General features: G+C 40.5%; 3 protein-coding genes across 37 annotated transcripts; 2 read left to right on the forward strand and 1 right to left on the reverse strand.

Moving 5' to 3' along the window:
* Positions 1–399: 399 nt before the first annotated feature.
* Positions 400–9,428, forward strand: LOC4347149 (phospholipase SGR2). Of its 33 annotated transcripts, XR_010735250.1 has the most exons (18): positions 400–550; positions 646–710; positions 1,163–1,278; positions 4,342–4,413; positions 4,488–4,559; positions 4,653–4,731; positions 4,804–4,890; positions 4,979–5,050; positions 5,629–5,671; positions 5,996–6,097; positions 6,224–6,317; positions 6,425–6,495; positions 6,576–6,689; positions 6,776–6,876; positions 7,758–7,844; positions 8,067–8,212; positions 8,349–8,464; positions 9,091–9,428. XR_010735250.1 is itself a non-coding variant. In XM_066304408.1 (12 exons), exons 6-10 carry the CDS (start codon positions 4,712–4,714, stop codon positions 6,491–6,493), a joined length of 357 nt encoding a protein of 118 aa, XP_066160505.1. In that variant the 5' UTR covers positions 400–550; positions 646–710; positions 1,163–1,278; positions 4,342–4,413; positions 4,488–4,559; positions 4,653–4,711; the 3' UTR covers positions 6,494–6,495; positions 6,676–6,689; positions 6,776–6,877. The 33 variants fall into 33 exon arrangements, 2 of the variants coding, with proteins under 2 accessions (XP_066160505.1, XP_066160506.1); XR_010735245.1 differs by lacking the exons at positions 5,629–5,671; positions 6,576–6,689 and adding an exon at positions 7,466–7,512 and having other exon boundaries at positions 7,587–7,844; XR_010735251.1 differs by lacking the exon at positions 5,629–5,671 and having other exon boundaries at positions 6,000–6,097.
* Positions 9,429–10,351: 923 nt separating this feature from the next.
* On the forward strand, positions 10,352–13,878 carry LOC4347150 (uncharacterized). Of its 3 annotated transcripts, none has more exons than XM_015756651.3 (7): positions 10,352–10,510; positions 11,661–11,796; positions 12,054–12,123; positions 12,436–12,866; positions 12,944–13,202; positions 13,284–13,384; positions 13,469–13,878. In XM_015756651.3, the coding sequence occupies exons 3-6, from the start codon at positions 12,106–12,108 to the stop codon at positions 13,347–13,349; spliced, it is 774 nt and encodes a 257-aa protein (XP_015612137.1). In that variant the 5' UTR covers positions 10,352–10,510; positions 11,661–11,796; positions 12,054–12,105; the 3' UTR covers positions 13,350–13,384; positions 13,469–13,878. The 3 variants fall into 3 exon arrangements, with proteins under 3 accessions (XP_015612137.1, XP_015612135.1, XP_015612136.1); XM_015756649.3 differs by having other exon boundaries at positions 11,661–11,792; XM_015756650.3 differs by having other exon boundaries at positions 11,661–11,785.
* Positions 13,879–14,245: 367 nt separating this feature from the next.
* On the reverse strand, positions 14,246–19,595 carry LOC4347151 (uncharacterized). Its single transcript, XM_015756648.3, has 12 exons — positions 19,488–19,595; positions 18,691–18,994; positions 18,544–18,579; positions 18,301–18,426; positions 18,092–18,216; positions 17,711–18,001; positions 16,944–17,074; positions 16,204–16,321; positions 15,441–15,527; positions 14,897–14,986; positions 14,727–14,812; positions 14,246–14,621 (listed from the first exon to the last, which is right to left on the reverse strand). Exons 2-12 carry the CDS (start codon positions 18,992–18,994, stop codon positions 14,546–14,548), a joined length of 1,470 nt encoding a protein of 489 aa, XP_015612134.1. The 5' UTR covers positions 19,488–19,595; the 3' UTR covers positions 14,246–14,545.
* Positions 19,596–20,278: the final 683 nt, after the last annotated feature.

A 20,278-nucleotide genomic window follows, 5' to 3' on the forward strand; every position in this document is an offset into this window, starting at 1 on the left:
TTTGTGCTCCTCACTTATGCAATTTTGCATTGTTCTGTTAGTCCAACATTCTATTATGCCCTTTCCTTTCACATTGGTCTCCGGAAAGGCTAGTCATTTGATGAAGCATGTGCTGCTGGTTTTACTGAAGAGAGTGGAACCTTGGGAGATATTTGGGAGACTGTTTCGGGCAGTGACCTCGTGTTGCTGTTGATATCAAACACTGCATAGGTTAACTTAGGCTCTAGCTGCATGATTTTAGTTGCCACTTGATGTTGTTACCTTTACCAATGCTTGTTTAAATTGTGCTGAATTTCATGGTCCTGTTTATTAAATTGAATCTCCAATGCCACATGCCATCTGCTGTCACACAATCACTCCTTTTATCCCTTGTAGATGCAGCAAAGCCCACACTCAAAAGAGAGATAGTTGGTGATGGATCAGGAGCTCTGAGCTTGGCGGTGGAGCGTGATGCTTTGCTCCAGGAGGACTCCATCGTTTTTGCGCTCATCAAGCAGCAGCCTACACTCCCGCTGCCGAAGCTACCGGTGGCCGGTCCCTTGCGGAAATGGTAATTCTATCATTTACCGGTTTCTTCTTCTGTTGAATTGTAGATAGATCCATTTGATTTGATCCTGATCAAGTTCTATTTTTGAACTGTTGTAGTTCTTTCACATGACAACTTGTGGTTAATCAAAGCTCTGGACATCTACAGAAGAACAAGGAATATGGTCTGTATAATCATCATGTACCTTTATTTTGTTTTTATTATTACCTAGAGTTACATGCATTTTTTTTCCTTCTGTACGAAGGCATTGGGAGAACTAAATGATCTCTAGAACATAAGACAAAAAGCCTATCTGATTTCTATAATCTTTGTCAGTTTAAAACTCAGTAGGAACTTCCAATTCCCAGTTCTAACAGAGGCAATTATCTTTACCTTATCCTGTAACTGTTTACTTTTCACCGCTGATACTTTTCTATCTATTGTCAACTTGAAAGACTAGGCTGATCCATAATATTTCCTATATTATTAATTAGTAACCTTGAGCTGTTCTCATAGATAATGGAGGAGAATGGGTTATTGTTGTGAACATCTTTGTGGCTGTTTGAAATTATCATGTATCTTTTCCTTCTTTCTCGCTAACCTTATCTCTTCTCCTCCTCTCCACACATGAACCAGCCACGGCAGTGAAACCAACGGGCGAACGCGTTGACCACCGAAGTCGCCACCATGCGATTTCCACCAAGATCACCATAAGCCGGTCTTCGCCCAATAACGTTGCCATAAAACCCCAGGTAAGTTCCTATTGCTTGCCTTGATCCCTCACCATATCTTTTGCTTTCGATCATTGATCCCTGTCCACACTCTTCTGGGCTTGGGATTTGATGCTGTATGTATGTGATGATTTGAATGAGGGGATACGACTAGGAAAGTACCGTGTGAGGGATTTATATGATATTAGTGTCGTTTGACTTGATTAGATTCAATCTGGCTTTTTTTAGGCAAATTTTGCTACAGGACATCACAATTGTGTGGTTTTAGCTTAGGGGCACCATGAAAGTGAAGTTTTGGGGGAAGACATCCCATAACCACAAAATTTCCCATAATAATTTATCTACAGTATCAACTCCTTTCTCAGTAACCACAAAAGAAGCTTACCAAAAATATACAATGCAGGCAACACCAGGAATACATTTGATGATGTGTGCTCCTTAGCACAGAATGCTCAGCTATCATCTCACATGAAACATATCACAGATATTGCCCAGACTATACATCCTTCAACCAGGCTTTACATTGTCGCTATGAACTCCACATTCATGAAACAAGACAGAGTTGTCAGTTCCACTCCAAGCTATTACTCTCTTCTAGCTGCATTGGTTATTTTTCCATGTCCTTACAGCTATATAAAACAACTCACATATAATGTCTTTTATAGTACTTTGGTAAGGAATTTACAGGTAGATATATAAAGCCGCTGATGCAAAACAAGAAAGCCATCGGTATTTGTCAGTGATATGGGCCCGGGGGTACCCACACTAAAGGGAAAAAAGTCATTTCCCCCAGCCACGTGGTCACGCGGCCCGAAACCCCTGGCGGGGGAGGTCGGATGCGTGGGCAGTAGATAGCCAAGAGGTGGCCGTGTCCGCCGAGGGGGTTCGGGGTAACCAGTTGCACCCGTTGGGCCCGGGGGGTGCGTTACCCCGAGGCCCTCGCTCGGCCGCCACGTGGCGACCGAGCGGGCGGAGGTAAGGGCGCTGCCAGGCGCATTTATGGGCGGCGTCCCAACCAACCCCCGTCGCTTTTAATGCGACGGGGCAGGTCGTGCGCTGCCCAGTGATCGACGTGCGTCAATCACTTTGACCAGGTCGTGACTGGCTGCCAGCGGATAGGACAGGCGTCAGCGCACCCACGACCTGCCTATTCAGGCGGCGTGGGGGCAGGTATGCCCTGTCCCATCAATGGTAGGGGATCGACGATTCGACCGGTGCATCCCGCGTGCATGAGCCTCCAAAGTCTCCAAGAATTTATAAGGGAATGATGGGGGATGTCCCCCGTGTTAGGCGAAGGATGGTGTTGGGCCCTACATGAGGTTGCGCGGCCGCCTTACTTTTTGCCTAAGGCATGAGTGGAGGCCCCACCAGGTTCGCGCGGGCCCCTCCTTGAAAAAGGGACGGGTAGAGGTGGTGCATGTGGTATCCCCTTGAACTATAAAAGGAGAACCTTGCCGCCCGAGCAAGGGGACGACTTTCGGAAGCTTGACCCTTAGGAAAGAGTTAGCCAACCCTCTCCCTAGGGTTTGAGAACTCTTGTAACCTGATAAGCATAAATCCTCACAGGAGTAGGGTATTACGCTTCTAAACGGCTTGAACCTGGATAATCCTGAGTCTCCCTCTTGATCATCATCCACCACGCTAGCGCGATCCATAGAGGAGACACGCTCTTGATCATCGCGTCCTACTCCCCCGGTCGAACTCACAAAGGGGATCTCACGTCCCTCCGCTAGAGAGAATTACTCCTCTACAGTATTCAGGTCCAGACACTATAGGGTGTTTCAACCAACATGCTCCTATATATGTCAACAGATGGTCGTTGCAACCTAAAGAAATGATGGAAGGACTTTGCAGCAAACATTGGCATACACCTACACACAATTTGCAGTCCCCCGAGAACAGTACTTGTGAGCTGTTATATTCTATAAAGGCCCTTCAAAAATACGTGAAAGGAGAGGGGTGTTTTTGAAAAAACGCCGCGCACTACCCCCAAGCCCCGAACCCTAGCCGCTGCCTCCGCTCACACCATCTCTCTCTCGTCTTCCCTCTCCCTCTCGCACCGCTGCCGGCGCTGGCGCCTCCGCCTCCTCCGTGCGTCGTCGCCGAGCGCAGCCGTATCCGGCTCCACCACCGCCGTCGCCATACACCTCCGCGCCGTCGCGGCGAAGGTCGCCTCGCGCCGACCGCCGCCTCGCGCCGACCGCCGGCGTCCGGATCCGGCCTCCATGTGGTCGGGGGACGCAGATCTGACCGCCCCCGTGCGCCGGGCAACGTCTCCGCCTCCGCTACTGCCGTCGCCATCGCCGAGCGCCGCCACTTCCGCCTTCTCCGTCGCCGAGCGCCGCCGCTTCCGCCTTCGTCTCGCTCCACCGCTGCAGCGCCGTCGTCCGCTGCTGTCGCAATCGCTCAGCGGTGCTGCTGCGGCCTTCGCCACCATCACCGACTACCACTTCTTCCTCGTCCTCTAGCTGTCCTGGTAAATCGAAGCTCCTCCCGGATCTACAAGGCTCTGGAGCGGAGGTAGCTGCAGGCGAAGCAGGGTGTCGCAGCGACGCGACTGTTAAGCTGCGTGGCAGTGTGCTCATGCAGCTGTTGTCCTAACGAGCGCGCGTGGTGGCACAAAAGCAACAACGGCAGCCGAAGTAGTGCAGTTCCTCGGTGGCGGCGCTATAGCAATCCGGAGCAGCAGAGGTGTGCGTTCTACGTTTCCTCTCTTTTCATTGTTGTTGTTGGCTGGGGTTGACGTTGGCATCGATTTCCACGATAGGGGAGCTGCCCTGTAGCGATTCATCTGGTCCTCGGCGGCCGCCACGTCACGTTCCCCATTTTGGCATTGTCGAGCTACTCTTCACAGCGGCTGGCTAGCAAGAAGCAACCACAAGGGGTGTTCCGCCAGGTGCTACTTTTGTTGTTGCCGGGGTTGGATGAGGAGGATGGCTAGGAAGCGGGCAGGCGGCTCATTCTGCCCGAGCTTGGAAATTTGACGAGCTTATTTGATTTGTATAACTCTACTCATCCTTTGTTAATTGATACTTACCTGGAATGCTAAATCAGTCAGTGGACCATGTCATTTGTTTTTCACAGGAACCTGGCAAACAACAACCTTGAAGGACAAATCCCTGATAATATAAGCTCATGCATAAATCTCATTAGCTTGTAAGTTTCATTTGTTCTCCTGAAGTTCTATATCCTCTCCGATGGCAGGGCTCTTAACTTTAGCTTTGTAACAGCAATGCTTATGGCAATAAATTAAATGGGACTGTTCCACGTTCATTGCACAAACTTGAGAGTATAACTTATTTGTAAGTGTTATTGGTTTTAGGTGATTTTCCTTCAAGCCTGCCATAAATTTAGTTCTGTTCATAGTGCCTAATGATTTGTGTTTCCATCCGTAGCTTCTACGAATCTGTCATCAAACTATCTTAGTGGAGCCATTCCCATTGAACTAGCAAAAATGAAAAACTTGGACACATCGTAAGTACCAGAAGTTAATTTGCATTCTGCAATTGCTTTTAAGCAAGCGATTCTCATGATATGGCGTGTTAGCTGATATATTTGAAGGGGCTTATCCTGTAACATGGTTGGTGGTTCAATTCCCTCAGCAATTGGGAGCTTAGAGCATCTTCTGTGACTGTAGGTTCTATAGTATAGTACTTTTCTATAAAAAAAATAAAATAAAATACTTGTATTATGTCATGACAACATCCTCTTATTCCTATAGAAATTTTAGCAATAATAATTTGGTTGGATACATCTCTGCTGAGTTTGGAAACTTGAGGAGTATCATGGAGATGTAAGTACCTTCTCACCTACGCGTTCTCTGCTCTGTTCCTTTGGGAATAATGCAGATTCCTCTTCCTTTGTTTTAGTGATTTTTTACTTGCAAGAAATGAATAGTCAATCATTTTAATTGCCCCAGTGGATCATCTAATCGATAGTAAAAAATAATTCCAAATCAATGTGGACGTAAAGAAGCCTTAAGATTTCATATGAACAAAAAAAACTCCCAAACCATTCATATATGTCGTTCCTAACAGCAATGCCGTTTGTAACACCAACTTTAGTGCAAAAAATTATCATCTAAATTGACTGGAGGGATTATGTGAATATGAAATTGCATGGACATTTTTGTAACCACAAAGATATATGCCGACCAAAGTTCATCCATCTAATTGGGATTTGGGAGGCATTGTAGATTTCAGCAGTAGACAATTTTCATGAGTCACCACCATTTCAATTATGATCAATTTTAGATTGATCTCTTGTCTGCAACTATCGTCTTCTTAACTTCAGACTGGAAGAGAACTGAAGAAATGTTAAAAACAAACAAAGAATTAGCTTTAGCACCAACCTTACGTATAATTTTATCAGCTACTTTTCAGGGATTTTGTAATTGGGAATATAATCGATGAAGGTACTCCCGATTGTTTGGAATTCACACAACTTGGAATATTTCTTACTGCAGCCAATAATATTTGGAACTTGTTGTCAATAGACGATTGGATGTGTTGGTCAGCAGTACTACAAACAACAATAGTATATTTTTACTACATACAATTTAGATGTTTTTTTTCAGGAGTATATTAGCAATACACAGAAAATAACCTTCCATCTGCTAAATATTTCTTCAGAACTGAAATCTTTCTTGCTTTCTCATCAGCTTCTCTTGTATCTTTCCTGGCAATTGACAGTTGATTATTTGCTATGTTATTTCTGAAGTTTGTAATCTCTTTTAAAGGCAGGGGCAAGATTATTGGCAAAATGAGGACATAGTTGAAGTGATGCCATGCTGCCGTCAGATGTTCAACATTTTTCATCCCTTTGATCCTGTAGCATACAGGTTTGCAGCTTTCGTACATATATTAATGGTGTTTTCATCACTTCTCTTTATGTACTGGAGAAGACTGTCCTTATCTGTTGCAAATCGAGGAGCATGTCTCATGAATCTAAGTTGGCTTTTATACAGGATCGAACCACTTGTATGTGAAGATTACATAAGCAAGTGCCCTGTAATTGTACCCTACCATAGAGGGGGAAAGAGGATACATGTAGGAGTGCAGGTGAGTGATTCAGTATATTCTTGGACACCTTTTAGGCGAGTGTCTCTGTTATAGTAAATTACTCTTGTTTATCTGATTTATCTTATTTGGGTTGACATGTCATGCAGGAATTCACTATTTCACTGAAGATATTGCTGCACGGTCTCAAGCTGTTGCTCGCCAGTTCAAGTCACTGAAGGTAAGGTTTGCTCTTTGGCTATGGTAATATGAGACATGGGCCTTGGTACATAAACACTTTGTTACCTGTGAATGATCTAGAAACATAGCTGTTCACGTAGCTCTTTCTTAATGAGTTGGGACTTTTAATCTCCCTTTTGTGTGAGGTTAAAGCAGTAGCTGCTTTGCTATCACTGAGCAGAAATGACACAGACGGTATGCATATGGTAGATTTTTTTCTGTCTTCTACACATTGCAAGTCACAAAAAGCAATGTTCTGAGTACGTTTTTGGGTTGTTCAGAGGATGTTGACAGCAATAATGAGAAAGAGAAGTCATATGGTTACATGCTGATGGAAAGGCTGACAGGTTCACCAGATGGTCGGATTGACCATGTACTTCAGGTTATCAAACTTTTCCTATTAAAGCAAGTTCAATTTCACTCTCTGCTGGTGTATGTGTAAGCATTGAAATTGTGTGGTCTGCTGTGGATGTGAAAAGTACTGTACATTGCTTTTGACATGAATGGTGAGAGCTTAAATCACCCTAAACAATATAAGTGATTAGTTTAACACCCTAAATTAGCTTCAGAGTTAGTCTTCACAAGAGAGTTAAACCCATAAACTCTAAAGTTGGTTAAATTTTGGCTCATAAAAGAGCACATAAATCCAAGAGGTTAAATACTGTTAAATGCACTTATAATTGAGTGAGAACATGATTTAAAATATGCCTAATATGTTCAGTAACCCTTTAGCTAACCTATCTTAACCAACTACTGTGCCTTGAAAGAACTGACAGCGGAAATCATATAACCACTGGCAAGCTTAATTGGCTAGTTCCCCAGTCTCCGTTGGTTTAGTGGTTCCTGTGTCAGGACTGCGAACCCTTTTGTCAACATCACCAATTCCCTTGACCCCTTTATTTTCTGGCTTGTATATTATTTATGTCAGTACAAATATGTTGTAGCTTACAGTCTGAATCATCTGATTTCAGGAGAAAACATTTCAACACCTATACTTATCTGCCCTTGGATCTCATACGTAGGTTCCATAACCAATCCTGTTGTTTGCTAATTGTTTTATCATGTCTATTTCACCATTTAACTGGCCTGCAGGTTTATTCTTGTAGCAATTATTGGCGAGATCATGATACTGCTCTCTTCATTCTCAGACATCTGTACCGTGATATACCTAAAGAGCCTCCAACTGATGATCCTGAAAGGATGCCTATTCGACTGTTTTATGTGAGGGATCCAATTGCTGAGAGACTCCCTTGATGTTTTCAGATAATTCATTAGTTAAGGAATTCTCAAGAAAAGTGATGACTTATTCAAGAAATCAGAGAACGATTCAAGCTGTGAATCTTCCTGATGGTATGGACAACCAATTGTATTCTTCTCATATCTTTTCAGGCGTGTTGATATGGCCATTCTCCCTCTCTCGCCCTCGCCGCCGCCGCCACCCACATCTCCTCCTTCATTCTTCGATTAAAGTTTTTAGCGATCATGAGAAACTAATTATTGCGCGCCTCCTGTACGTTTTTGTTTGGAGTGAGAAACTAATTATCAATGAAAATTTTGTTTACATGCTGCCAGGCTGCTGGAATAGTGGAAGCTGTGGAGGGTCTACTCAGATGTTGATCGAAATGGTGCTGGATTTGGGAGCTGTTGTTCTCAATTGCCGTGACCTATCAGTGTCAGACCATGGGTCTGTTGTTGCAGTCAACATCTTCCTAGCGCTGGTATGCACTTGCATTGCAATTGGGCATCTGCTAGAAAGAGACCAGCGTGTAAACTCTGTGCCGTTGCACTCCAGGTGTTTGTGGTTTTGCTTATGTGAAGTGGTTTGAATTTTGTTTTGCGGTATGGTGCTTTCAGGGGCTGATCACTGGAGGTGTGATTCTGCTTGTCAGTTGAGGGAAGAATTCACACACTTGTGTTCACTGAGGACATCTTCTCAACCTATTGCTTCCACCGATCATCTTTAATGCTAGGTGAGCTTTCTGTGTACCTGTATTTGATGTGGTTAGCTCTCAACCAAAGTGGAGTTCATTTTTTTTTCTTCTATACTGTAATAAAAAGTGACTTGTCTTATTTTAATTTGGCTTTGGGTAATTTAATCTTGAGAACAAAATGCGTTGCAATAGGACTCGCTTGAGAAATTCATGTAGTTCAGAAGTATACAAATGATCAGGATCCAGGACTTAAAAATAAGTTATGGAGGATAAACAATGTTGAAAAAGTTAAATGACTTATGCTGCTAATATTGCTTATTCAATTGTAGGCTATATAGTTAGCTAATAATTGCTACTCCTTCCATTCCATGATGTAAGGCAGAACTACTTTTTAAAGTTGTTTCATGATATAAGGTGTGCATGCATGTATGTCATTAACTAGCACATTTTTTCTACTAAAATATTATTATTTAAATCCTCTACCATCAAGATCTCTAATTTTATTGGGTTCATACATTCTATTTATTAAGGTAATCCAATCTAGAGGTGATAATAATTATTTCTTGGTCTTTGGGTTAAGGGTGGTTGTGCCTTATATTTTGGAATGGAAGGAGTATTGTTTTCGACTGGTGCTCTTTTCATACTTGTTCCATTCCTTTTGCCAGATAATCAAGAACCATGATGCCAATAGTCCACTACTATGCTTTACTACTTTCAGATTAATGAAGATATCAGTTGCAGAGAGGGCTATTGCGGTTCCTTAGCCATGGCAATGTTCGTGCTACCACCGTGTTTTTTTTTTTTGTTATGCCATTACTTGCCCTGCAAAAAGATATGCAAGAGTATAATGGAATAGATATTTTTGTATTCCGAAAGATATGCGATTAGGTTTGAGGTTTTTTATTCCTCATCTTTCCTACGCTGTGATTATGTACAAGTTCAGGGAAATGCTGACCCTAAGGTGGGAATTGTTGATTTGAGATCGATGTGATTATATCTGTCAGATCAGCTTTATAATATTCTTTCAATGGTAGGTCATGGATATGGTATGGAACTGTAAGTTTTTAGAACACCGGTGTTGTTCATGGACATAACCATACTGGTTCCATCATGGTGACCATAGATGACTGCTCAAGTAATTGATCGAGACCTTGGTTTTTGTTCCCCCGCCTGGTTAGGTTTCCGCATTGGGTGCTTGCCAGGGAATTTGATTTTGACATGCTTTTCTCAAGGTGCAAATGCTGATCCAAGGAAACACCGTGAGGTATGCGGTAATTGCGGTTCATGTAACAGGGATTGTCTACCAGTTGATTAGTATTTGAATCGCTATGGTTGATCAAAATATGTAAACATAGATCTTACAGATATGAAAATTTTTCTTGGCTGTAGCATCGGTTGAATAATCGCTTTTATGAAGTGTGCATGATTTGTTGGCCTGTAATTAGTACTGTAGTTTGGTTATCTATAACCATCTGCTTTCTTCTTTTTTTTCAGTAACCCTAATTATCATGTGTTTTTTCAACATCATTACGGGCAGGCGACGCGCCAAGCTCTAGTCTAATGTAAAAGTGGATGGTTTTGTCGATAGTTTGTACGCACTGAGCAATATGGCCGTCGTCTCAATAAAAAAAAAGAGAGGAATAGACAGAGACACTAGATCACATACGATACAATGATGCCAACTGGTTAATAAGAGCACTATTTAAAGGTAAAAGAAAAAAAAAAGAAAGAGAAAAGATGAGAAACCTTTTAGTTTAAGGATTTTTTTTTATTGAAAGGCAAATGGTCAAAATCTCTTATATTATGGTACGGATGGAATAGTAATTTATATGAGAAAAAAAATAGTAATTGTGCATTCAAGAAAAGAAAAAGGAAACCTTCCCAGAGTACAGATACTGTGTAGTGTAGCCCCTCCTCGACTTCCCCGAGCAGAGCTCCCTCCGACCCGACCCGACCCCAGCGACTCGGATAGATCCAGCGCCGCCGCCCGCCGCCGCTGTCAACCGGCCGGCTAGCCCGTCCTCCGTCGTCACCACCGCACCGGCTACTCGCTCCTATCCCCGCGCGGCTCCGTCTTTCTCAAAGGTACTTACCACCCGCATTCTCTTCACCCTTCTACTGTATTCGATTAATTAGGGAGACCTGAGCATGAGTCACTTGTGACCTAGTAGACGGGAGTTCACTGGTCCCAAAGATTCACTGGTCGAGAGTCCGAGAAGATGATCCCCAAGGCGAATGGAGTCGCTTGTGACCTTAGACGACGCAGTGGAGGAGCCTAGTGTTGCGGACATGGAAGCACCAGCCCGGCTATTGTTGTTAGACTGCTTGCTTAACGGTAGGAGAGAGAGAGAGAGAGAGAGAGAGAGGAGTGAAAGCTGGATTTGAGTGGCGTGCCTGGTCTGGCCGCACCATGTAGAGGTGGGGAATCTGGTTAGTAGGGGCACATTTTGTAGAGCAAATATGGTCTGATTTGAAAGATAAATGAACAATGAAAGTTTTAAAAGAAACATTTAAGTCCAAAGTGACTGATTGACCCAAAGTGTGCCATATTATCAATTAGATCCTTAAGAAGGGCAAATCCTAGAATGGCGAGTTAAAGAGTGGCATATCCTTGATTTCCCTTTCAGTTATCGTATTTTGCACCAAATGTTGTGTATTGATCTGGTAGGACTGGGGCATTTAATTTTCTTGTTATCATGGCGTAGAACTAGACACAAGGGGAAATTCCAATGGCCCGCCGCCCGCATCCCTCAAAGCCTCTTATGTTGTCTGCGCAGTTGTTGGCTGGACAAAGGTTCATTTCACGTGGCTGTTGTTATACTTAATGTATTCCCTACCCATTACCTTAGAGGATTCGTCCATAAATTTGGGAAAATTTAAATTTTTGTGCTATTGATTGTTTTCTCTAATAGGATGCAAGTGTGTAGAGTATTATGTGTGCCTTTCGCTCTAAAGAACAAAGACAACCTTGGTTTATCTACTTTCAACTTTTCAAGAGACTTGCAAGCTGTTGTTTTTAGAAGTTCTTCGTAAAAATATATGAACTACTGTTCTTATTCAATAGGCTATAACTGCATGTTTTGCCCTTCTTTTGGCAGATAAATATATCTCTTAAAGTTGTAGTTGAAATGAACACTGTATACATATCTAATCTCTTGATTATGCTTCAACTTTTGTTATTGTGTAATTTCTTTTTGTGCCTTAGACATGAAAATCATATTTTCTATGCTTCCAGCCACTGCAGTTGACCCAGTTACTCCATCATCAATCCTTGTTGCCATTGCTGCCAGTTACTGTTTCCTATTCCCCACTGCTTCGTCCCTTTTGACTCCAATACTTTGGCACATCATGGTCGGAAAGGTATGTGGTAGGTACACCCTGTTCCACCCTTTTGGTCTAGTATTTTTTTTCATGGTGTTGTAGAACTTTTGAGTGGGCACATCAACAGAATAGATAGATAGAAATTTATTTATTAGACTCTTCTTTTCTCAAGCTGTGGTTGAAACGAACAGTGTATACATCCCTTGGCTATGCTTCAAACTTGAGCGTTGTACAATTTTTAATTCACATTGTAGATACGAAAAGCTTGTCATGTATTGTTCTAAGCAAAAATTTGTTACATTTTTAGGTGTTAGAAGCTTGATCTAGTCATCATCAATCGGATCTTGTAGGATATTGCGATGGGAAGCTTATTCCAGGTTAATATAACTCCACCTTTTTTCTGTTGTATTTGTATATTGTTCTTATTATGCATAAATCTTCCATGCAATATGTTTCAAATCCTAACAACATCAAGTACACCACTGGTATTTTGTAGGTTTCAATCATGTTGTATATCTGTTTATGTCTATACAAAATTCTAATTTTTTTCCTTGTAATCCAAAATAGTCATAAGCAAGTTGTCTTTTAGTGTTATGGTACATAATACTTGAATGATAGTGTAACAATTGAAATGTTAACCTGTAGTAAAAATTATGTGTTTATTTTGACAACCCATTTTTAAATGCTAGGCTGGAAGTTCTTTTTATGGAGATTATATCCTCGATTTTAATGCCAATTGTGAGAGATGCGTCGTTTCATTGAGTTTTTATAAGGACAATGATGAAGAGAAGAAAGAAACATATTTCGCTACTGGTATAATTTTTGCTTCGGGAAAGAGATCATGCTGCGTTTTAACAACAATAGATGATGCTAGTAAAAGGAAAGATGAATCATGTGTGGTAAAATTTTTTGATGGAACTTCAAAAATTATTGATTGGAAGAGAATAAAGGTGCGGCCAGAGTTTAAATGTGCAACAATTTATATCCACAATATTGATATGATTCATGGAGCCACCGTCACATTTAGTGATCAAGAGATTGATCATTCTCAAAAGGTATTCACTGTTGGTTACAACACAAATCAAAGGGACAGAACCTTCATCTCAGGAAATCTTGTGAAGTAAGAATCTAAACTTTATATTCTTTGTATTACTAATTTTTATTTAAGACGTGCGACTTATATTGAGTGATAAACAGTGGTGTAGGGATACGGAACAAAGACGCTATCGTATTTGTGCACGGCTGCTCAACTGGCAATTCTGGTCATTTGGGATCAGCTGTATTTAATGAAAATAAAAATCTTGTTGGCATGAATGTTTCTTATACTAGATCTAGAGGCACTCATTATATCTCTAGCAGCTCCACATCAACATCAGATTATGGTGGCATCGTATCTGCATTGAATTTACAATCCATACAACTTGGGCTTTCCCTGCTATATAAAAAAGAAGGAGAGGTATGATGCCTAATTTATTTCAAACAAAATTATTTACGAACATGCTCTTATTTTTTAATGGTTGCATCTTCTCTTTACTAGACTATTGGTGAAATTGTTCGTCACGTGAATGCTGTCTTGCTCAATTCAGAAAAGGAATGGGCCTAAGAATGTAGCGGAAGCAGCTGGTGTTGATTTAGAAGGTAGGTTTAATTTTTATTGGTAATTGTTTAAATCGGTTGGTACTTGTTTTGACATCAGAGCTATTGTACATTACTATAATGCAGGCAGAAGATGATGAGGGGCCTTTGATCATTGTTCTGCAGCTTTTCTCATTTTTAGCTGCTATGCGCATCTGCATTGATGACGAGCTCAGACCTTCAAGAGCAATGGTGAAGGCCATCACGATCTGAGTGTCTCTTTTTTGTTATTATTATTCTCTATGAAAATTTGATAGCCCAACCTGTGTTGATGATACAATGTGGGTGGTTTTTCTTTTGTAAGCTGACCTGTGACTCATTTTGGGGCACGGTGGTGTCAGACTGATGAAATGTAAGTGGCTGTTAGACAGGCTGGCCTCACACTGAACTCGGCCTATTTTGAGCTTCCTGTACTGTCTAACTTTTCTCATTATTCACTGCCCAACTTTGGTCAGAGACCCGCAACATCAGAAAAGGAGCATATGGACCCTTATTTACTTGTTTTATCATCATTATTTACTTGTGCTTGTGGAGAGAGAGAAAGAGGAGCATACGAGGATTTTGAGCAACAACACATTTGCATTTGCTGTGAGTAGCTTTTCTATCCTTTTGTGCGTGCACACCTGGGGTGTTGGTGTCTTCTGAGCCTCAAAGTTCCTTGGAACTGTTGAAGTCTCTTAACAGCAGTCAGCAGCTAAGCTGAGTGTGAGCTTTATTAATAGTCACGCACGAATGCGTGCTGCGAGTGTGAGCTGTGAGTTACTCAGATGAATTCCCAAACAATTGAGTTCCCAAAATAAAATGTGCATGAACAATTTATCTTGTGGTTGCGAATTATTATGAACTCAATTAGCATAACGAGCATTGGGCATAAACAGGAATTCGATCCCATCGCCATCACGGATTAACGGTTACAACAGCTATGTTTTTAACTCGACAATTGAACGCCTTTCCCAAGTCAGGTGCTATATTTTGTGCCTACCATGAGGATGTCATGGTAATACCATACAAAAAAATTCCACCGATACAGCTTCACTACTCAACTTGAATTCTGGTGAAACCCTTATTAACATTTCACACTATCCGTGTAATTCCACCTTACACATAAATACTTTTCATGATGAGAAACTTCTACGTATAAGGATAAAACAAACCCTAGTCCTGCTAACTGTACCAATCTTCGGAGAATAGAACTCCACGAGCATATTGCCGAACAATAATCGGCCTGGGAAGTGGCCACCTGCAGGATAACAAATTCATTACATCACATAAATAAATAGTTGTGCTGTTTATCTATCTAGAATCAAAACTATGTTAATGCTGTTTGTAGTTTCTACCAAATTACCTGTTGAGTCCACTTGGAGTAAACTTGTCAGTGTTGATTGTTCTTGTTGTGGCTTCAGATATGCCACCTCTTGTTTTCACAGAAAACTGGATCCAATATTCAAGATGCAAAACTACAATTAGAATGTCAATGATAATCATTACAGAAGAACTTAATGAACTCAACAAAACCTTGAGGCTTATCATCTGGTTGCAGTCCTCTGACAAGTTCTGTTTTTCTAGCATCTGTGTGACACACCTATCGAGCAGTATGCCACCGAACTGTACAACAAATAAAATATCATCGTATAACATTATGTTCATATAAGATCTAGAAAACCACCTGGGATTTCATCCCGTTTAGATTACCAGCTCCTGGTGGTAACTTGATGGAAACGGTTATACAGATGATTATTACCTTGGGTAGCTTTTTCCTATATTTTTTTATTTGACTTCTCAAACCACTTAGTTGTTTTTCAGTATATGACAGGAAAAATCTTTGGAATCATGGGCATGACTTTCATACATTATTATGTTTCTCGACAGTCAGACATAAAGGACTCTACTTTGTATCCATTGTATTTATGGTCGTCAAAAGAGTGCTACATATGCCCTCAGCAGGCAAAAGGAAACCAAAGAGGCAAATAAAAAATAAAGTAAGACAAATAGCATGCACAATATGCTTTACTAATTCTTTGTTCCCACAAAAAATTAAGGTTAAGAAAAAGAAATATACCTCTGCAGCATTGGAAAAAGCCATACCATCAAGATGGGTGATGATGTCCCCAACTTTTATCTCAGAATGCTCTGCTGAAGGTTCTACCTATAGTATAAACGCACAAAAGAAAGCAACTGATTCACCACAGCTGACCATAAAAACAAATAAATGTGATTCAATTAGCTCATAATAAGATCAAAAGACAAAGACCAATTCGGTCTCATATTAAAAAGACAACATATAAGGCATGCTTGATTTGATGCCAAAATCAACCTTACTTTTTTTTGGCCAAAATTTGCATTGCCAAATTTGATTTGTTACCAGATTTTACTGTTGTCTGCCATTGTTTGGTTTGCTACTAATAATAGAGCACCAGATTTACACAAGGTCGCAAGGAACAATACTAAATTTTGTTTAAGGCATGTGTGCTTTTGGTTTGCTACGAAAATGAGCAATTCTAGCGCTACCAAATTTTATTAGGCTAGCATACCAAACCAGTCCATAGTATGTCTGTTTTCATGCCTAACCAAATTTTGATGTGGTGTTAGTGGAAATTTCTACAGATAACAAATTTTTGGTATGAAACAGTATTTGACGTTTGGTTTATCCCTAAGCCAAAATTCTATGGCCACAAAAGATTGAATAGATGACAATAAACTATGAAATTTCCAAATTCACTAACATCAATGTGACAAGTTAGTATGATAAGAATAAACCATTAAAATTCCAATTTCACTAACATCAATGTGACAAATTTGTATGATAAGAAAAGGATGCATACCTTCTCCACAATCACACCACAAACCTTAGGGAACTCATGACATATCTTCTCAAGTGAAGCGAGAGACTCTTTGTGAAGATTTCCAACCCTTAATCCATGCAATGGCCGTACAACCTTCCTATATAACCAGACAGCATTTTATCCATTATTCTAAAAGTGGTAAGCAAACCACATGTTTTACTAAGTTGTCCCAATATTACCACGAACTAACAGTGTGACTTGATTGGTATAGTAATGACTGGATGTTAAAAAAAATGATGTAAATAATTAGTCAAGAAGCACATCAAATACACTACAGATTTAATTGACATACTGGCTTGTTCCAATAAAAAGTAGTACAAAATTAAACATAAATGCTGAAATTTCTTTCCAAAGTCTAGAATTAGACATACCAAGCTTAATTGCTTTGCTTGCTTAGTTATGTAGCTCAGAACCTTTTTTTAAGATGAAGAATATATTTACTAGTAAATCATGTCTATAAAAACTTGGACCTTAAACTAAAAATGCAAGTTTCACTCTCTTGCTTCAATATTACAAATAATTATAGAAGCCGACCTAAATAATGTATCTGTGTTTTGGGCATATTGTCACTACTATGACTTTTTTTTTGACATGGTACAACTATGACTTTAGTAGATTAAAACATGCAAATCTATCATGCTATTTCCTTTACAAAACAGAAGAAATACAAATCGAGCTATTTGATATATGACTCAAACCTATATGACCGAAATACATACCCAAATTCTTTGAAGTGCTGTAAACACTTCAACACAATGAAACTTGGAAGGAAAGGTGTTTCTTTCTTGTCATAGAAGTTCATTCCAACGATATTTCCATTAAAATCCATCAAAGGACCACCAACACCTATCTGCAAAAAATACAGCAATTAATTGATCATTTGCGAGAAACAAAGTTGCTGTTGGAGAAGATATTTAAATCTTGGGTAGCACATGCTGAAAAAAAAATGTTTAGTTCCATGGCTTCACCATCTAAGCAGAACTTCTGTGTTGCAAATGTATCTCTCCTGACCAGCAGAAAAAATTAACATGCATAATTGGGTTGCATGTTTTGTTTAAGTCATAGCAGAGTAATCCAACTGTATCTCTTCAAGAGTTGACAAACATCAACATGCACAGTTAAGTTATAGATCTCATCAATCATAATGGTGTAATATTAGTCATAAGTACCTTTGTTCTTTTTCACCTGTAGTTTTAAGCATCAATATTGTCTGTAACACATATCTTTGAGCATTGTATCTAATCATATGTTAGTGGAAACTATTTAAGATAAAATGATATGGAAGTATTCTATGATAAATTTAGCAAGAGCCATTCACACATAGAAAATCATTGTATTCGATGACAAATTTAGCAACTACAGCTCTAAGAAACAGTGTTCACACAAGGGGCTGAAAGCAGCAAATCACCATTAAACAGTTTTTAAATGAAAACAACAAAATTAGTGGATCAAACATGTGCAAAATAAGTATATACATATTACTTACCTTTGTAATCTTGCACGAAGAAACAAGAAGTTCTTCACAATCAAATCGGTGTCTTCTTGGAATTAGCTTTCCCGAAGCCACCTTCAAGCTCCAAGGTTCACAACTACGGCCTAAAGCTACAACATCTTTCGAATGGTTGCCATATAAATCAAAAAATCCAGTGTCGTCATTGAAGCTTTTCTTTGGCAGGTTAGAAGTACAGTGAACTGTAACCAAACAAATGTTGTAGTACAGATCCACATTTGAAATAAAACCCTCACATTTTTCACCACTCGGTAACCATACATTAATCTGGAGACCAATATCACATAGCAGAGTTTAGTGACACCATTGAAGAAAGACAATGATTCCAAAAAGCAAAGAAAAGGAGAATGCAGTCACCTTAAGTTCATCAGCTTGCTCGTCTTTGTCCATGCATCTAATTAAACTTGCAGATGTTACCACAGAACAAATACCATTCAGAAATTCAATAATAGTACCAGAGCAAGAGAATAGATGATTCTCTCCTGCAGAGATTGAAATTGAACCATTTATGTATACTAAAGACAATACAAACACAAGGAAAAATCATATGTTATAAAGATGTGCACCAGTGAAAGACTCGAGTCCAACTGTGCTTCGAGCAAGGTCTAAGGCAAACTTCTCAACTTCCCAACCCGTACGCTTCAGCTCAAATGATGTCCCGAACTCATCATCCGATACATATGGATCCCATTCTGATTACAGGTTAAAAGGCAATAATGTTTAAATAATGCAGAACACATACACATGGTGAATTATATTTATTCGCATTAACTCATATCATAGAGGTGTAAATGGGAAGAGAAGCAAACCTCCACGATAATCTGGAGGTTGGTTAATGATCTCAGCTGCAACAAGTTGGCAGAGGTACTAAGTTAGTAACAAAGGAAGGAAAGCGCAGCCTTTTAGATGACAGTAAGAGTAACTTGAGGAGGCAAGGGTTAGAGTAAAATTCTTACTTGTAAAACGTTTGTTCCTTTCAAGTCGTTGTCTTTCCTGTTCTTTTAACCATGGCTCGGCTCTGAGATACTTTTGATGCAGTTCTTCTCTTATCTTGAGGGCATTGTCCACAATTTCCTTAGCTTTCCTTATCTTCTCTTTCTTTCTAAAGCACTTGTTTTCGATGCGTTCCTTTCTCAGCCTCTGCAGTTCTTTCTTCCTCAGGATTGTGGTTTTATCAGAACCGCGAAGATTATAGAAAGTCATGACCTCTGGATCTTGAGCACACAGCTCATTGCTGCCAGAGATCTCATTGGTCGACATCTGTGAGATACAGTAATTGGTAAGCAATTACACTGATCCCGTATGTGTAATAGTGATGCAGCGGATATTGAGAAGAACATAGGTTCGTGTCATTTTGACGGAGAGAGTAAAAGTAGTAAGAAAAGGAGATGCATAATCCACGGAGATTATTATGTAAATAATCAACAGAAGATTGGTGGATAAAGCATCAAAGCTTGATCTTGAAAAATCAAACATTTTCCCTCAAATTATCATATTTTTTTGTCAAGGAAAAAAAATCTAAATTACTAGCCAGTGATTGTGAAAAAGGAAGATCAAATTCAAGCAGATAATTGCATCGGATGGGCATATCGAAGGACCCCAAAAAAAAAAAAAAACTTCTCGGGTTCGATGGCGCTTGGGTCAGTCCTTCGCTACTAGGGCTAGGGCCTAGGGCTAGCGGAACGATCGTAGTTGCAGGGAGACGCGGCGGCGGCGAGGAGCGGCGAGGAGTGTAGGAGGGGGCTGGTCAAACCTGTGGTCGCGGCGGCCGCTGCAGCCTGGAAGGGCGGCGGACCTCCCGCCGGCGGCGAGACGCCGAGACGCCGCTTCTCTGCTCTTTTGTATTATTTCGTTTTTATTTAGTTTCGCCAGAAGAACGGGAAAAGGAAGTAGACCTGCCTTCGGGCCTATGGTGGGCCTTGCTGTTTTTACTAGGAATAAGTCTACTATAGCTCCCTCAACTCTCACCCTCGATAAATCACATCCCTCAACCGTAAAACCATCTTTATATAAACGGTATTGTAAAATTTAAGAGTTATTTAAGGGTTGAATATCCGGTTTTAAAGTTTAGAGTGCTATACTTTCATCCAAAATTTAGGATATTATTTGAACTCTTTTTTTAGAAAAAAATGGCATTCTCAAACCTGCATATACGAGTCAAACATCGTCAAACCTGCAATCGTACAAACTCCAGATCACCACTCCAAGCCCAGATAAGGATCCAGTGCAGTCATAGTAGAAACTACAAGTTTGGCAGTTGGAACCGTTTTTCATTATAGAATCAAGACAATCAAACGGCTGAAACAGACGCTACGGTTGTTTTAAACAGTAATTGCTAGAGTACCTACCACAGGAACGTACGGTCCTTTATGAGCAGTATTTAGAAAAGATCTAGGACGCTAATTTCTAATCCAATGGTTTCAGTGGAACTGCTTAATTTGTAATCAGGTGATCCCAAATTCCCAAATCCAGCATCTGGTCCCGCCAACGGACGCCGCCACGCGTCCCTTCCCCGTCGCGCTGACGATGCCGCGGCCTCTTCGC

Source organism: Oryza sativa, chromosome 9 (genome assembly GCF_034140825.1).
Source record: "Oryza sativa Japonica Group chromosome 9, ASM3414082v1".
Classification (NCBI taxonomy): Eukaryota; Viridiplantae; Streptophyta; class Magnoliopsida; order Poales; family Poaceae; genus Oryza; species Oryza sativa.

Bases quoted from the DNA above. Each gene is read 5' to 3' on its own strand.
- LOC4347149 (XM_066304408.1), top strand. From the start codon at position 4,712: ATGAAAAACTTGGACACATC. The intron at 4,732-4,978 runs GTAAGTACCAGA...TTATTCCTATAG, and splicing joins ATGAAAAACTTGGACACATC to AAATTTTAGCAATAATAATT. The intron at 5,051-5,995 runs GTAAGTACCTTC...TCTCTTTTAAAG, and splicing joins TTGAGGAGTATCATGGAGAT to GCAGGGGCAAGATTATTGGC.
- LOC4347150 (XM_015756651.3), top strand. The intron at 12,867-12,943 runs GTAAGAATCTAA...AGTGATAAACAG, and splicing joins ATCTCAGGAAATCTTGTGAA to TGGTGTAGGGATACGGAACA. The intron at 13,203-13,283 runs GTATGATGCCTA...TCTCTTTACTAG, and splicing joins TATATAAAAAAGAAGGAGAG to ACTATTGGTGAAATTGTTCG.
- LOC4347151 (XM_015756648.3), bottom strand. From the start codon at position 18,994: ATGTCGACCAATGAGATCTCTGGCAGCAATGAGCTGTGTGCTCAAGAT. The intron at 18,580-18,690 runs GTAAGAATTTTA...AACTTGTTGCAG, and splicing joins AAGGAACAAACGTTTTACAA to CTGAGATCATTAACCAACCT. The intron at 14,622-14,726 runs GTAATTTGGTAG...GTTATCCTGCAG, and splicing joins ACTCCAAGTGGACTCAACAG to GTGGCCACTTCCCAGGCCGA.